Source organism: Plectropomus leopardus, chromosome 22 (assembly GCF_026936395.1).
Source record: "Plectropomus leopardus strain MGB_pleo_1.0 chromosome 22, ASM2693639v1, whole genome shotgun sequence".
Lineage (NCBI taxonomy): Eukaryota > Metazoa > Chordata > Actinopteri > Perciformes > Serranidae > Plectropomus > Plectropomus leopardus.
The window spans coordinates 15,569,226-15,585,641 of NC_142197.1; the positions used below are offsets into that span (position 1 = coordinate 15,569,226).

At 39.0% G+C, this 16,416-nt stretch overlaps 2 protein-coding genes across 5 annotated transcripts; one reads left to right on the forward strand and one right to left on the reverse strand.

The window, feature by feature from the left end:
• Positions 1-427: 427 nt before the first annotated feature.
• Positions 428-7,488, reverse strand: asb15b (ankyrin repeat and SOCS box containing 15b). Its single transcript, XM_042511363.2, has 14 exons — positions 7,288-7,488; positions 6,890-7,001; positions 6,585-6,637; positions 6,270-6,401; positions 5,968-6,132; positions 5,387-5,493; positions 5,158-5,296; positions 4,865-5,036; positions 4,291-4,451; positions 3,786-3,930; positions 2,777-2,932; positions 2,054-2,156; positions 1,771-1,924; positions 428-1,675 (listed from the first exon to the last, which is right to left on the reverse strand). Exons 1-14 carry the CDS (start codon positions 7,301-7,303, stop codon positions 1,506-1,508), a joined length of 1,785 nt encoding a protein of 594 aa, XP_042367297.2. The 5' UTR covers positions 7,304-7,488; the 3' UTR covers positions 428-1,505.
• Positions 4,959-16,411, forward strand: LOC121963677 (uncharacterized). 4 transcript variants are annotated; one of them, XM_088072722.1, is made up of 9 exons: positions 4,959-5,088; positions 5,978-6,115; positions 7,137-7,204; positions 10,426-10,533; positions 10,653-10,709; positions 10,794-10,952; positions 11,099-11,258; positions 11,641-11,741; positions 13,796-16,411. In XM_088072722.1, the coding sequence occupies exons 3-9, from the start codon at positions 7,193-7,195 to the stop codon at positions 13,958-13,960; spliced, it is 762 nt and encodes a 253-aa protein (XP_087928848.1). In that variant the 5' UTR covers positions 4,959-5,088; positions 5,978-6,115; positions 7,137-7,192; the 3' UTR covers positions 13,961-16,411. The 4 variants fall into 4 exon arrangements, with proteins under 4 accessions (XP_087928848.1, XP_087928846.1, XP_087928847.1 ...); XM_088072720.1 differs by having other exon boundaries at positions 4,959-5,084; positions 5,975-6,115; XM_088072721.1 differs by having other exon boundaries at positions 4,959-5,084.
• Positions 16,412-16,416: the final 5 nt, after the last annotated feature.

Here is a 16,416-nt window from a genome sequence, read left to right on the forward strand (position 1 = left end):
CGTAGATTGATAAATAGCACTATAGGTAAGAGGAAAAATATGTATTTTTGATTTGTGGGTGAACTGTCCCTTTAAAGTACAGACTCATAGAGCTGCTTTTGTGACTGTGGACTCTTGTTTAAAGGCTTCCACTTTTGACCTTTCAAATGAATAACAAAATGTGGGACCAGAATGATGTCAATAGACTAGTGTGCAGTAATACAAGAGGAAAAGTTGTTGCATCACAGGATTTGCTCTCTAAAGTAGCTTGACCTCAGTAGTAAGTTAATTGTTGTTTTTATTCTTTCTTTTTTTTGTGGTGTTTTTATTTTTCTCTTTTTTAGAGCCGATTTACTCAAATGGAAGTCATAGCATGCAAACCTACTGTGAGGCTACGCTTGTATCTCTCACACTCCCACATACAAACACATCAGCAGATCATCATCAGCGTAATAATCTTTCAGTCTGGCGCAGAGAACGTAATGAAAAAGGACAGGAATTACGTTGATATTATCAAAGGCTTGTAAACAGCTCATAGGTCTGGCTGTGCTAATCTGCTGTTGAGTGACAAGTTGCGGTTACACGCTCAGTCAGGCTCAGCCTACAAGTTGTATTAACGCACAAAGAGAAGAAAAACACTTGATGATTTCAGTTATGGTCAGTCAACACTGCATTCAAATCCAAAACATTCTCACAGGTTGCAAAACCTTTTTAAACTGTAATTGTTTATTACAAAAAAATCTAACAAATCAATGTTTTATTAAAGCAACATTACTATTTTCCAAACCTGATATTTAGTATACAGTATATGGACACTTAAAGGCAGCACAAAGTGAGAGTACTGTTTTCCACCCACACAGGTGTTTTCACTCAGCCTGCATGATCAGACCTCTTCTGAGGACGTTGATTGACATTTCTCTCACAATCTGTTGCACCTTAGGGCGGGGACAGCTCACACTTAAATCATTCTGAGTGGCTGATGTAGTTTGGTGACTTCAAAGAAATCTGTGCCAAATTTCTCCCTGAGCAGAGGTCTAATTAGCGAGAAATGAAAACACTTGTGTGGGTGTACGGCGCATTTAAGAGCTGAGAGACATCTATAGGAGATGCAAACAGAAAGACAGCAGCAGGGCAACACAGAAATTGTCGGTTTTTGTGCAAAATATAACGTAGTGCATCTGTTCAGGGGTAAACTAGAATGGATTTCATTGCTTACTGTTCCAATATTTATTAGAAAAAGGAGCTCGAACGTGATATGTCAATGCAAACTAATCAGACTCCATAGAGAAAACAGGAATTTCAATTTAAAGCCTGCGAGGAAATTTTCATCTTATTTTGTCTAATCCAAAAGACGGTCACAGTGACACACCACAAGGCACTCCAACTCATAACATACAAAACATAAATAAAATACAAAAGCACTTTAAAAGAAGAAAATATATTCCAATTTGGCTAGAGTTACCAAGCGAGAATGTCTGGTGTTTTTTATTAGTGTGTCATTCACACAGGTTTAAATAAAGTGTGTTTCACGTAGAGGGCAGGTCACCATACGGGTCGTACTCTCTGTAGGTCAAGTACTTCTTTAGTCTCGGAGGATAAGGGACAGCAGCCACAGCTTTCGGGTCATTCAGTGTCTTGAGGCTCATGTGATCTCTGATTACTAGTCGACACAAGTGCTGCAGAGACCGTGGCTTGCCTGCAAACACACAAAGTTACATAAAACATTCCTAAATATCCAGTGGGCCTATTATCATGGATATTTTTTTAAAGTACAAAATAATCTAGTTTTACTCAGTATGTCAGATATCTCATCCCACTCCGGTCTCTTCTGCAGGATGCGTCTGAGGGTGGGACAGATGCTGATGTTGCCGACGTAGTCCAGGAGCATCCTTACAATACTGCCAAGCAGATGTGTGAGCCACGACACCGATACAAACTCACAGAACTGAAGGAGAAAAAAGTCAGTGATGTAATTTATTGTATTATGTTTAGCTAATTGGTCCACAGATTGGACACTTGGTGATCTGACTGTATTATTATCATGGAGTCTACAGCAGTATAAAAGACTCTTAACTGAGATGACGCCAGGTTGCCTGTAAATCTGGTAGGCTTGGTTATGGAGGTCAGTCCAGCTGCTATCAATTTCTTCATTGTAACCATGGCAACAATGGAAACACCTATCACAGACAGTGTTGCAGAGATGAAATGTTAAAGTGTCATGGAATGCAACCTTAAATAGAAATTTAACCCTCTGAAACCTGGATCGACATCATTTTTCTTGTGCTCCCTTCAGACGCCTTTGCTTGTGTCCCCACAAGTATTCAAATCTTTGAACCTGGAGAACATTGGTTCCTTTTTTTTTTTCCAAAAAAAACATGAAGGAAAAAAAGGCAATGAGCAACTTGGTAAGAAATGTTTCGCAAATTGCAAGAAATTAGTAGATTTAGAAAAAAAAACTTTTTAAAAAAGAAAAAAGCTCTAACTATGAACTATAGCTATATTTATAATTGCCATAATTACATATTTTAAATTCAGGTACAGAAAATTCTTAGAATTTTTAAGCACTTTTTTAGGTATTTTCCTTTTTTAACTGTATTTTTTTTGTGTGTGTGTGTATTAATTATATCAGGTAATTTTCTTGTACTTTTTTGTCACAATCTTTTGTTATTTTTTGGGTAATTTCATCTTATGTTGCTCTTTGCTCTCTCCCCATATTTTTAAAGGAATTTACACCAATTTGTTTCGGTCTCAAAGGGTTAAATCATCTTTAACAATTTGTCACAGTCGGTGGATGCACCTGTAAGCTTGATATCCGTTGTTGAGCAGCAGTCGCAGCATGACGGGGTCCCTCAGGCTGTACTGCAGGGCCGTGGGGAACAGTGTGTCGCTGAGCACTCTGAAGTAACAGTTGACCTCTGCTCCGTACGACAGCAACAGCTGCACCAGCTCATACCTGGAAAACAGGACCATAATCACATAATAACATGGATGGGTGCTTTTCAATCTACACCTTCTGCAACCCACCCCTCTCAACGGGTCTGAGGGGGGTATACAGTATACATTTATACTGTTATATACACTTATACTATACATTTATAGAAACTTAACAGCTAAACTGACCATTTTAGAGCATTTCAAACAATCCCAGCCACCTCTGCTTAAAAGGAAAAAGACTTTGTGGTTTTTGTCTCTTTGTCGTCATTCTGTGTCTCTGTGTGGTAATTTATGTCATTTTTGGTCATTGTGTATTTATTTGTAGCCAATTTATGTTTCTTTTTGGTAGTTTTGTGTCCCGTTGTAGTCATTGTGTGTCTCTTTCAGATTATTTTGTGTTGCTTTTGGTTATTTTGTGTCTCTTTGTGATCACTGTATGTCTCTGTGGTTATTTTTTGTATCTTTGTAGTATTCTGAGTCTCTGTGAGTTAACTTTGAAATTTTCCAACTTTGAAACTTTATGTCTCATTTTTTGTCTCTTTATGGTTGTGTTGTGTCTCTTTGAGATAATTTTGTGGGGTTTTTGTCATTGTGTGTCACTTTGTAATCATGTTATCTTTCTCTAGTTGTTATGTGTCTCTTTGTTGTTATTTTGTGTCTCTTCATAGTTGTTTTTGTATTTTTGTGTGTCTTGTGTGTCCGTCACTTTTTGTAGATATTTTTTGTGTCTTTGCAGTTCTTCTGCATCTCTTTGTCTTCTTTTTGTGCTTCTTCATGGTCGTTTATAATCTTGTTTTGGTCATTTTATGTTCATTTGACATTTTGCAGGAGAAAGTTATAATGTATAAGAAGTCACACATATGTACACACACCTCTCTGCGCGTATAGCCACCAGGATGCATCGTAGTGGGTCCAGTTCAGTTCTCGCTCCAGCTGCCAATAATATCTCAGAACAGGTCAAATCCCCGTTGGAAACAGCAAAGAACAGAGGAGTCCTCCTGAGGTCTCCATAGTTTTCTGCAACAAGATTTACATTTTATCAGGGGTCAGTTAAGAAATTAAGAAAGGACTTTTCTCTGACACTTGATGGACTGTGTCATTGGTTTGCATGTAGTTTTGCTTTTTATTTACAAGAGGCATTTATAAAATAACAGTTTTGAGAAAGCTGTTTGTTTCCGTTTCTCACAATATAGCAGGAAAATCAACTTACAGATATATAAAAATTTAAAAAATGAGGTAGTGAAAGGATCGCAGTGTACAATTAGCCAGAGGCTATTTTCTGTGGTGCATTTAGGGTGAGTTTATGATCTAAGACTGACAAGACAGGCTGTTTTTGAGCATGTGTGAGAGAGAGTTTAGCACCTAGCTGTGCCCTACCGGAGATATGTGTGCCTAGCAAGGCATTGACATCATATCCTTTCTGAAGAAGCAGCTCCAGACACTCAACCTGTCCCCCGTCAGCTGCTGAGTGGACGGGGTTCTGGCCTGAGAGACGGATAGCTCTCTTTGTGGTGATGGGAATGAGAGTCCTCAGGACTCTACAGAGAGTGGGTGGATGGGAGGGAGGAGGCAAACAGCAACAGAGTGAGGGACAGAAACAGTGAAAAACAAATGCAAAAAGGAGAAAACAGGACACAGAGCAAAACTTTCATTAGATTGTGGTGTGAGCTGCAGTTGTGTTCAGCGAGAGAACTGAAAAACAGCGATAAACAGAAGGCTCTTTGTGGAGATGATCACAGTGAAAACACTGCAGAGTTGTGAGGTGCAGAGAGAGACATGTTGCAGTTTGATTAATTGGGCTGCAAAGTGGGAGGAAAAGAATGTTAATTTGTCCTGTAATTTTCTTTCTGTCTGGAAGCAGATTATCTGTCAAAACTCAGATACATTCTCATGAGAATATTGCCATTTCTAGTGCTTCCAGATGAGTGGGTGCTCTTCAAGGCCAGCTCACAGTATGTATCCCTCATATGCAGCTCTGTGGATGGGCAGCTGGAAGGCGTAGCTGGCTACATTGGGGTTGGCTCCGTGCTGCAGGAGCAGCTGAACGCAGTCCAGGTTTCCAGACCCAGATGCATCATATAGGACTGTGTCTCCATTGCTGGCCTGGGCGTTCACATCACCACCTAGTGGAGCACAGCGACAAATACAACAAGGGCTGATGAATGAAAAAAGTAGGTGTGTGGTTTCATTCAACACACAAACATGACATATGTGAAGTATTACATGGTATTTTGGGTGTTTTACCATGCTGTATGAGTATTTCCAAAGCTTCAGCATTGCCAAATTCAGCTGCGATCCCAAGAGGTGTCACCCCGTGCCCGTCTCTGGCAGTTACTTTCGCTCCGTGTCGAAGCAGCAGCATCAGAATAGCTGGACAGCCCACCTGGTGCAAAAGATAAAGGGCAAGGAAATTAAGAGAAAATGCAATATTTGGCCTGATTCTATCAGCAAGTTTCAATGTGATGCTGTTCACCTTTGCAGCTTCATGGGTGGCTGTCCACTTAGTGAGACACACCTGCTCCACAAAGGCTCCACCCATGATGAGGGTGACAACCATGTCGTATGATTTCTGTCTCACCGCTACAATATGTAGAAAATACAAGGTGATATGATAAAAAGCCATTGTGATGCAGGATTAATTTGTCATGAGGGAGTTAATATGAATAAATAATGATGTTTTAATAAGATTGCTGCCATGCTAGCAGCTCTGTGAGGATGCATTTAGAAACAGCAGTGCTTTAAGCTAAAAGCTAATGAAAACTGCCAACCTAATTGCAAGAACACATGTTGGTGTTGTATGTTTTTGCAAACCGTGAGTGTGTTACATTAATAAGTTTCATATGTAGAGGAAATGTTGAAACTTTATGTTTCAATTTTATGTTGTGATAATGCTTTGGTTTATAGGTGGTTAAGTTTAGGAACAAAAAAACGTTTAATTAGCATATCATGTTTTGGCCCAAAATATTTTGTTATGTCATTAAAACAGGGTCGGGAATCTCTCAAACCCACATTTTTATGTGTCTATCTCTAACAGCGATCTTTTTCATCTGTTACCTATCAGCAGAGGAGACTCGTTCCTGCTGTTGGTGTTGTGTGGTGAAGCTCCGTGCTGCAGCAGCATCTTAACGTTTTCCACCAGGCCGGCCTCTGCTGCCAGAGTCAGAGACGTGTCCCCGTCTTCTGTCTTCTCCTCCAGAGTCAGGTCTGTGGATGTTGATACTGCCCACAAAAAGTAACAGTAACAGTTTGATAAAGTTAAAAAATATACACACTATGACTACATAAATGGTTTAATCACATTACAGATGTAGGATGCTCTTTCGTGTAGACTTTAGCCTGTTGCTCTGAGCTCTCACCCTGCAGCACCACATATAGGATCTCTGGCTGTGACTGCACAGCTGCTGCGTGCAGAGGCAGCAGGCCCCCGCCGTCGCTCTCTCTGAAGGCTGACACACAACCTGACAGCTCCTGCAGAGCATGCACATCACCTGTGGAGACACAACCAAGACCCGTGCAGGAGTCAACACACAAGCAAACAGATTTATGCAATGAGTACAGAGAGAGTGCACACAGACACAAACCCAAAAACAAATGCTTGCGTTTATTTGTAGACGCTTCTGTTTTGTACAACTAGAACTGCTCAGTGATTTAGATTGTATTAGGAAGATAACCTTTGTGAATGGCCGTCATTATCTTCATAAAGTCGTCACTGTTTGATTCCTTCCTAATGAACCAAAGGAGAAAAGTGGGTCAATGAAAGATTTCACTCTGGAAACTCAATGATAGAACTTCAAAGTCAGTGTGCGAATTGATTACCCTTTTACTGTTTAATTCAGGATTTCCTGTGACTTTAAAATCTAAAAATCTTTTGTGGAATGTCCTTTCTACCCAATCAATAAATTAGTAATAATAGATGTACTTTAATAGGCAGTGCAACACATAATCCTTTTAGTGAAAGCATTTGGGACTCTCTCACCTGTTTGTTTGTGTTGAACATGGCAGCTTGTTGCCATCTTGAATGCTCTCTCGAATGGCAAACTCAATGAGTTCCTCAGTTATGTCTTCCCGCTCATCCAAGTCATCCATTTCTATATCAATGGATACAATGACAATTTCATAGTCATAAAAAAAAGACTTCTGCACAAATTTAAACGATGTGCTGGTAACTTTTAACGTGTTAAAGTGACATCTGTGTGTATTTTCTGCTTTGTCCTCGGCTGCAGGCATGCAACTTGTTTATCAGTAGAGGGCTGCTGGCACAGTATCGCCCCGACTTCTAATGGTGTCACGTGTAAGTACATTAGTAGGAATTTGTCACATTTCACACAGCACCACGTTTTGCATTTTTGGGTTAGTCGTATCAGTCTGTCTCACCTGTTGATCTGAACATGTGCTTTGGAGCACTCCAGCTTGCAGCCCGTGTGTTTTTGTTTTGCAGGGTCCTAAGCCGTCTGGGTTATATTTAGATGTGACCTGTTCTAGACGACCTGACTCAGCTCACAGTGCCTGTTGCGTTTTCACTTCCAAAGTACTCCTTTCCCCGATTGCTTCACTGTGACTTTACTCAAATCAGGTCATATGGTCACATGTTAGTAACACTAGTTTCAGCACATTACATTTACAAAATATTCTTACTATTGTTATTGGGGTTTTTTTACGTGCAATCTTTATTTTTATTTTTCAATCCAGTGTACAAATACAACTTATCCTACCCCGTCCTCCCTCCCCATCCAGTGTGGCTTTATAAAAAGAAAATATATTGAAAAATAAATGAATAAAATAACAAACACATGCATTAATCCTCAGTACAGATGCAAACTTTAAAGAAAGTAAAAACAAGCCACCTGACAGGTCTTGCGATTCAAGTGTTTCCACCTTCCCAAATTCGACAACACTGTACTAGAATTGCTACAAATTTGAACCCCATTTATCCTCCTCAAATGATACATACAGATCCTTATGCCAAAATACTCTTACTATTGGTACGTTTCTATTTTCTAACAAACAGTTATCTCAAAGGCTATTCAGAATTTCAAGCACATTGCACTTTTTGTGAATGGCATTGATCTGATAATGGAAATCACTAAAGGATATTGACTTTTACTTCCTCAGTATGTCATAAGAGAATTATGCAACTTTGCTTTCCACCCATTAACACACTCAACACACAAGCAATGTGTCAATAACGGCAAACATGTATTTGTGTAAAGAAGCATGGGGGGGGGGGTACATATATGCACACACACTCAAAATATTTTAGTAGTAATAATAAAATGGTGAACTTTGGGACCCCAACATGCCTTCTACAATTAACAAAGACCTCCTGTCTTATTTTCACTTTCTAAACAACAGCTTGGGGAATAACCTTGACATATTCTAAGTGAAATATTCCCTCTAGAGAACAAGCGCCCACTTTCTCTTGACGAACAAATTGATCCGTGGGAGTTTATGGAAAAAGTCTCAGACAGCGTCAGTGTGTGACACAGTGACTCAGCCTGTAGGCGGCCTCTCCACCGCGTCAAAAAGACTTCACCAATCTGTCTGGAGGGAAAGCAGCAGTCTGCCAGCCCCTCTTCAAGTTTCACTACACGCTCGGACATCACTCACATACACACAATGAGCTCTGTCTTTGAACTGAAAACACTTTGATTTCATGCACTGGATAAAAGCAGCCACGGATTCTTGCTCCATATGAGGAAGACAGTAAGTAATTTCTTTGCTTTTATACACTAGTTGTGTGTGGTAAGTGTATAGACTGACACACTGTAGTTGTGCTTGTTAAATAGCAAAATATTTGTATTTAGAGTAAAAAATTATCACATTGTTTGTATAGTCTTTGTGCCTTTTCAGCTTTATTATTGCAATGAAATACAATTGTTTGACATCAGATCTATCCAAATGAAATTTAGCCAATTTAATTTCTGGAGACTTTGATTCATTTTTTTAATAGTGAAAAAAGTACACAAATTGTTGACTAAAAGTGTAAATACAGTTAAATAATATTTCTGTAGCATTTAAAAATAGAGTTGAGTATGAAAAATTAAAGTACTCATAATTAAGGATACATTCTTCATGAGTTACATCATTGTTGCATTAACTAAGGGTTATATTAATGTGTTAAGAGGTCGACTGTAAGTGCTCCTTGTCCGCTGGAGCTGCAGCCTTGTAAAAGGGGGAGTGAAATCGAAGGGCACATGGACGCTGTTTCCCTTCACTCAGTATATGAAGTGATCGAGATGCTCAAGTGCTCATGGTGTGCATGCACGTCTTTCTGCTGCTAAGCATTTTACCAGAATGAAGATTCCTTACCACATTCCTGCCCATCCCCCTGGCAACTTTGACCTCATTTCTTATTTTGCATCTAAAATCATATCTCTTTAGTGTGAGTTGTGGTCATTACAGCCACTTATCACCACTGGGAAACTGGCCATGTGCTGAAACGGGGTTAAAGTGGATCCTTTTTATTATGACTTCAGGGGTAAAATGCATCCAGTGTCCAGAGAGTTTGGGTTGAGGCCATAAGTCATAGGTGAATCTTTCAGAAGGGGCGCAGGGAATACGCCCCCCTCATTATTTAGAACATGAAATTTTATACCACAAATTGATCCAGAAAAGGCACCGATCGGTGCGTAAAAATTTGCTAGAATGCAGGAAATTAAGTGTGTGATGCTCAAAATGTGTTGGCAGAGAACACCCATTTCATATGTGCATGCCCCCCCCCCCCATATTGAAACAAACCCTACGCCCCTGGTTAGGGCTGCAACTAAGCATTTTTTTCCTATTGACCTTCCTATTTTTGCTTTGATTAATTATTTATTTTTAAAAAAAATGTAAATATTCACATTTGTTGAGTTGAAATACCATTTATTTGGCATTTTTTGCTTTAAAACGATCAAAAGTTACAGCTGATCAAAATAGCTGTAGTATTTTGTTGTTTTACTAATCAAGTAGTCAATTAAGGATTGCAGCTCGTCTTTGGATAAAAACTGGAGGACATTTGATATAATGAGTAGAAAATGTTTTTCTTTTTAAAGAAAGTCAGCTGCATCCTTGGTAACAAAGTAAAACAAAGCAAAATACTACATTAAATTGGATCCTTATTTTAAACAACTATAACAAATAACAAACAATAAGACAATACAGGATGTGTGAAAAGCTTTGCTTTTTTGTCAAGTGTTTTTGGGGTGGGAGGTTGGTTGTCTATGTCACCTATAGGAAAATCCGGTACTTTCTATGCATGTTTAGAAACAAAAATCAGGACCCCCACCCCTACCTTGCATCAGAAAATGCGGGTGGAGAAAGTGAAAGATACGATCCTGGTACTACTGAGCAGACTGTGGGCGTCAAGTGTGGTTTCATGGGTCAGCCTCCAGGTGTGAAAGTGTTACTGGATTAATGTAAATTAGGATTATGCTGAAACACATTAAAGCATCCTCAGTTAAATAGAAGTTAAACATTTTTTATTAGAAATATGCTGTATCATTAGTTTTTCTTGTTTTTCTGTCTTTTTAGATCTTGAAAGCACCTTGTCTCCTCTTGAGTCTATTCACAAATTTGAATCTCTGCTCCGGAAAATTTGGGACACCGATAACTGATGATGTGAGCAAGCTGTCATTATTGGTGAGAGTTGCTACAGGCTTGATACATATCACAGTCACACAGTCACATATCACATCCATATGTTAACATATCACTGATATTATGTTACAAAATCTTTCTCTGTCATAATCTCCATATAGAAGCAGAATATCCCCTCTGATTATGAGATTCCTGTTAGTTACATTCCCAAAGAAGTGGTACGTATGAAGACGTGAAAGCAGAATTAATGTGATTTCATTTTGAGCAAAGGATGATCTTTCCTTTGATGCCTCCGTCTCCAGGCTGGCACGTGCTGGGTGGTGTTGAATATCTATCCTTTGGAGCAAAGTCTTCGAAAGCTTGCCAGCATGTTTGGTGCCATCTCCTCCAACAAAGAAAACATCCTTGTCTTCATTGCGATGCTGAAGAGTTTACGCTTCACTTTTGACCACGAGGAACTGGTAAGTAATCACGATGAATTGTGCAAACAAGCACTCAGCAATAAGGAGGAGTGTGTAATATTTTTGTTTTGACTTTCAGAGACTGTTTTGCACATTTAATTGCATAATTGAGTTATTTCGGGATTGCTTGTTGTCTGATTCCCCAGGAAACGGCGATGCAAGTCTTCCAGTGTCACTATCAGGAAGGGAGCTTAATGTCAGGTCGTTACTTTGACTACATCAAAGACATCTTACATGCCGCCTCTCAAGGAACATCCGGCTTCTCGTGCAAGCCACCACCGTGTTTTAATCCACAACAGACACCAGGTACAGTCATTCATATTTAATTTTTAATGGTTGCCTCAACAACTAAGGCAGCTTAGTGGCCTACTAGTGGGCAGATATTGATTTGGGGTCAAGGACACACAGCTGAGGATAGGAACCAGATATGTAACGTTGAATGCAGCCAATATGAGTAATTAAAGTATTATATGAGCATTAAATGTGAATATAATGCAGCTAGGTCTTGTTAGAGTAGTTCTAAGGCCTTGACATCTCAAAAGGGAACCAAAGTGAGTGTTTTTGAGTGACAGAACAACCAGAATCCTTACTACTTGTTCCATAAATAAAGACCAAGAGGATTGGCATATCAGATTTCTAAGCCGTAACTGTAGTCTGGAAATTTTTCAATAATATTTCTTTCTTCCAGGAGGTCAGGAGGAGGGCCGTGAGTACAGCTGGTCGAAGAGAACTCCCTTGCTTCTGGCTCTCATCCCCTTCACAGCTTGTGTTGTTATCGTAGTGTGGATGGTAAGAAATTGAACCAAGAGAGACGTATTTGTAAAAATGATCATTGAGCAGGCCGAATGGTCATAGTTTTGCTGTTTTCTGAATTTTTTAACCTCAAATTTTTAATTTGTTCAATATCAATCAATCAGTCAATCAGACTTTATTTGTATAGTACATTTCATACAAACAGACTGTGACATAAAGTGCTCTTTAAGGTAAAACCAATGAAGACTTAACCTTAAGTGAAGAAACACCAGAGTCAGAATTAAACCTATAAATAGAAAGATATTTTTAAAAAAAGTAAATAAACAAATAAATAGATAAAATGGTAGTAGTAGTAATAAAAGATAAAAAGTAATATACTTAAGCTGTAAATAAGAGTTAAATGGCAAGATAACGAAGTAAAATAATAAATAAATATGATAAAATGATATATGAAGTAGGTAAACTGTGAAACAGACTATAATGTATTTAAAGAATAGTCAATAGATAAATAAGTAAAGTTCAATTAAAATCCAAATTAAAAAGGTATTGAATATGAAGTTGATGTTATGCTGAGTAATGGTTTTGGATGGGAGCACCATCTTGTCAGGATCGTGCTGTACTATCTGCAACGTAATCTGAGAAACAAATCCCCATAAATAACATACAGCCTGGTTATACATGTTATTTACATGCGTTTCAGTGATCCAAAAACAGGTGAACAGCTGAGAGACATCGCCATTCACTCCTGTTCCCACAACATTGCCTAACATTACCTTCAAGTTGTGATAATGTTTTAAAGAAAACACTTAAATCTAATGTTCAAAAAACGTTTTAAGGATGTTTGTCATTTCAAATAATGTTCCTATAAGGTTAAATACTGACTAAGACGTAATGTTACAACTGCAACATTTGAGAGGTCATACGTTCTTTTATAAAATGTTGCCACAATGTTACATGAGAACAAAGGAAAATGGTTTCAAAGTAAAATTCAGAACATATTATTGAGGCCTGAGATTTATTAAAATAAAATGTAATGTGATACGTTAACACTAAAAAACATTTTAACATTGTGATGATGTTTATCGAGAATGTTACCCAAACTTAAAGAAGAACGTTCTGGGAACTAAAAGAAAACTTGCAGCTGAAAACCTTACTAAAACATTGCATTGATTGCATTGTATTGTTCTCACAACGTTTTTAAATTGCTCGCTGAGTATAATGCATTTTAGATTTTATTTCGACCTACATGACTTACGTTAGAAGGTCAAAGGGCCCTGCGCTCAGTTATTGCATCCAAACTTTCGCTACCTGCTCGATAGTCAACTTAGCAGTTGTGCCTCATTAACCAATAATAATCGGAATCGTTATTGGCCCTGAAAAAACATTTTTGGTCGACCCCTAACAAAGCTGCTGGCATGACTGCAGACGTTTGTTTAAAATTTTTTATTTTATACAATTTCCGGCTGTTGTAAAAGCTCCTTTTGGCTCCTTTATTGAGTATATTGGAAAGAGTTATCACTCCATTCAGGCAGATAATTGCATTTATGTTTAAAAGGGCACTACTGTCAAACTCAAAAGGCGTACCACAATGAGCACTTATTGCCCTTTCTGAGACTTTTAGCACGGCCTTCCGGCTCTTCAAGAATGAAAAATTCAGCTGGGAGCCATTTCACAATTAGTTATTCAGAGGGAATGATATCTTGGGTGTACTGTATATTGCAGATTGCATTTACTTGAAAATGCACTCGTTCTCCTGGGTTTTGTAATATTATGAGGATCCTAAGAGCCCCCATCTAAAAATACCGTCCTTGATTGTAAATGTTCCATCAGCTTTATTGTCTCTTGTGCCTTTTGGTTTCTGCGGGTCATCCTGAAGCTCACATGATAATGTGCCTTCATTTTCTTGACCACTTCCAGGAAGTCAATTCTTGTAAAGTTAACAAGTGCTCATTAAATATTCAGCAGTACTTTGAGGCTCCGTTATGACCTAATGTAATGATTTCCGCTTTGGAAATGCATCTGTCACAGAAGACAGAATACAAGAACACTGTTCAGAGTGTGACTTTCTGTTTTCTTTTTTTTATTTTTAGGTCAAGTCTAGGAGGGTTTTACCAGCATGCAGCACTGAAAATAGCCAAATGGCACCTTCTGACATGATCCCAACTGTGTCTATCTCCATCCCACTCCAAACACTCACCCACGCTGCTGACACTCAGCCAGTGGGGGAGGCGATCCCTGAACATGAGAGCGGATGAAGCACGATTAATAGAAAAGGGAAATGTGGACCGCAGTATAACTCTCCAGGTTGTTCTGTCAGTGGCTGCTGGATAGACGAGTGTTTGTCTGACACTCTTCTTCTGCTTTCACTCATCTGAGCGCACGGACCCGCGCTAGGAGAGAAAACTCACCTGATTTGGAGGCAGGTGTGTCACAAAATCCCCCCTAGCACGTAACCATCCACAGAGCCTTTTTGGGGACCAGAGGAAGAACTCACTACACAATGGCTTGTTATTTGCCAAAATGGCTGGTGAAGTACATTAATTGTCTCGTCTTGGCTGGTGTTTCACAGCACTTGGCCGGCCCTCTCTGAGCAGACCAAGTTTTTTTTTTTCATTCCTGCCACTCTGAGCTGTTGCCATTCAGGGTGTTGCTATGCGATCAAATGTATCGCTGGAGCCTCTAAATGATATTACACTGTTTTGGAAGACGTCATTTCACTCTGCGATGGACCTCCTGTCATCAGTTTGTCAGCTGTGCCCTGCTGGTTACAGAGAGCGTCCTCTCACTGCTGTCAGTCAACACACTGAATCTCAGCCTGCATATATGCAAAGAAGTACATTGATATCAATATTGCCTTTTGTTAAAGCATCATTGTGCAAGTGCATCTACTGCAGCTTGTCTTGTGCTTGTTGTTGACGTTATTCTGATGTGTGATCTGTCACAAATTGCAAACCTGCTAGTCACAAACAACACGCCGAGCGCTTCAACAAGCGTCCTACTTTGTGTATCAAAGATCTGACCAGATGGCAGATAGCCATCGCCAGAGGCACTTTGAATCCCGTCATTGTGTTTCAAAGCTGTTGCCCAGTGATCTATAGCTGCTGCTCGGCCACAGTGAGTGTGTTTTTAATGCCTTATTCACTGAGTCAATCATGTTCAGTCATGAGAACATGACTCCCCGAGTGTGAGCGCTCTTGTGCTGTATGTGTCAGAGCGAGGGAGCGAGAGACAGGACAGGCAGGACGAGGGAAAGTGAGGGAGATAGGGGTAGATAGATGGATGGACGGATGAGCTCAGTGAGAAGCATAAGGAAGGCTTGTTCTCGCCACAAAAGAACTGGCCGTAGGCTGGAGGAAATGCCAGTTACAAACACGACTGATGTCGGCAGATCCCCTATGAATCAACAGGCGAAGAATCTTTCCAGACCACAGACTATTTAGCCTCATCTGCAGCGGATGGTTAGTATTTCAATAACAGTTTTCGGTATTCAAATGATTTACTTCCTCAGCATACCAATAAAATATGGGAATGCACACCTTTATTAAAATATTTTCACATTGTAGACACAAACAACTACTTAGGTATATAATTGTCTGTCTGGTGACCAACTTTTACCGTTTTTACATTTTTGTGATAATGTGCGTTTGTATTGAATGTGAGACATTTAAGTTATTTTGTTATAAGATAAACCACTTACAAAATGAAATGAACTTTTTTTTACAATTGCAATGTTGCAAATGAAAAATAGATGAATTTAAGTCATGCATGTACGGAGGGTAGACAAAATACTGTAAACAAGTTGGGAAAACATAACAAAGTAATTAAATTGTCATTGCAAAGCACACTGCAGCAGCAGTTATTGTATATGAAATGTTGATGTAATTTTCTTTAGCCACTGCAAATCGCCCATGAGATATACATACATACATATATATGTGTGTGTGTGTGTGTGTGTGTGTGTATTGCTACATCTTATTATTGTTGTTGGCAAAACAGTTCACCTAACATGGATAAGGGGCTTGATGAAAATCCTCCATTCTGGGTTTTTGAGGGGACATATTTGGACTTACTCATACAGGTCTCAGAGCAGACATCATACATTCATGTAAAACGACTACTAGTCAATATACTCAGGCCTACCAAACCTTCGATGTCATTTCAAAGATTCAATTCATGATGATTTGATGCATTTTGTCAATGTCATGGTTATTGGTTGCACGGATAATGAATAGCATCAATAAAATGTTTTAGTGCTCTGTGTTTGTTATGCAACAGAAGGAGCTTTTAAGTTGGATTTTGATATTCTGTAACTCGGGTAATGTTTTTATTGGACATTTGACTCCAGTTTTACTGTCTTTTATTTCTAGGGTCTGTTCGTTATTTATGAGAGGGGTGGTGGTTGTGCAAAATGGGGGAAGAATGTCAAAAAAAAATGTAAGCACTGGAGAAGGACTTCTGGTTTCTATTTTATTTTCAGGGAGGAACATAAATTTTCTTATGGCTGTATGTTTTTATTAATTCAAAAATACCCATCTGAACCCCAAAACCCACTAGCAGCCACGTTTTTATAAAATCACAAAAACACACCATGTATCATAGCAAGAAACTGTGAATGCAGAAATTATGTGAGTGTGTAAACGGTGAAAATGTCCTTATTTAAAAACATTATAAACTTAGTCATAAGAACCATAACAATTCAGTGTCTTGCTGC

Excerpts from the sequence above, each read along its gene's own strand:
- asb15b (XM_042511363.2), bottom strand. Across the intron at positions 5,494-5,967 it reads CGAGTCTCCTCTGCTGATAG|CGGTGAGACAGAAATCATAC; the intron begins GTAACAGATGAA and ends TACATATTGTAG. Across the intron at positions 3,931-4,290 it reads GCTAGGCACACATATCTCCG|AAAACTATGGAGACCTCAGG; the intron begins GTAGGGCACAGC and ends ATCTTGTTGCAG.
- LOC121963677 (XM_088072722.1), top strand. Across the intron at positions 10,710-10,793 it reads GTTACATTCCCAAAGAAGTG|GCTGGCACGTGCTGGGTGGT; the intron begins GTACGTATGAAG and ends CTCCGTCTCCAG. Across the intron at positions 11,742-13,795 it reads TTGTTATCGTAGTGTGGATG|GTCAAGTCTAGGAGGGTTTT; the intron begins GTAAGAAATTGA and ends TTTTATTTTTAG.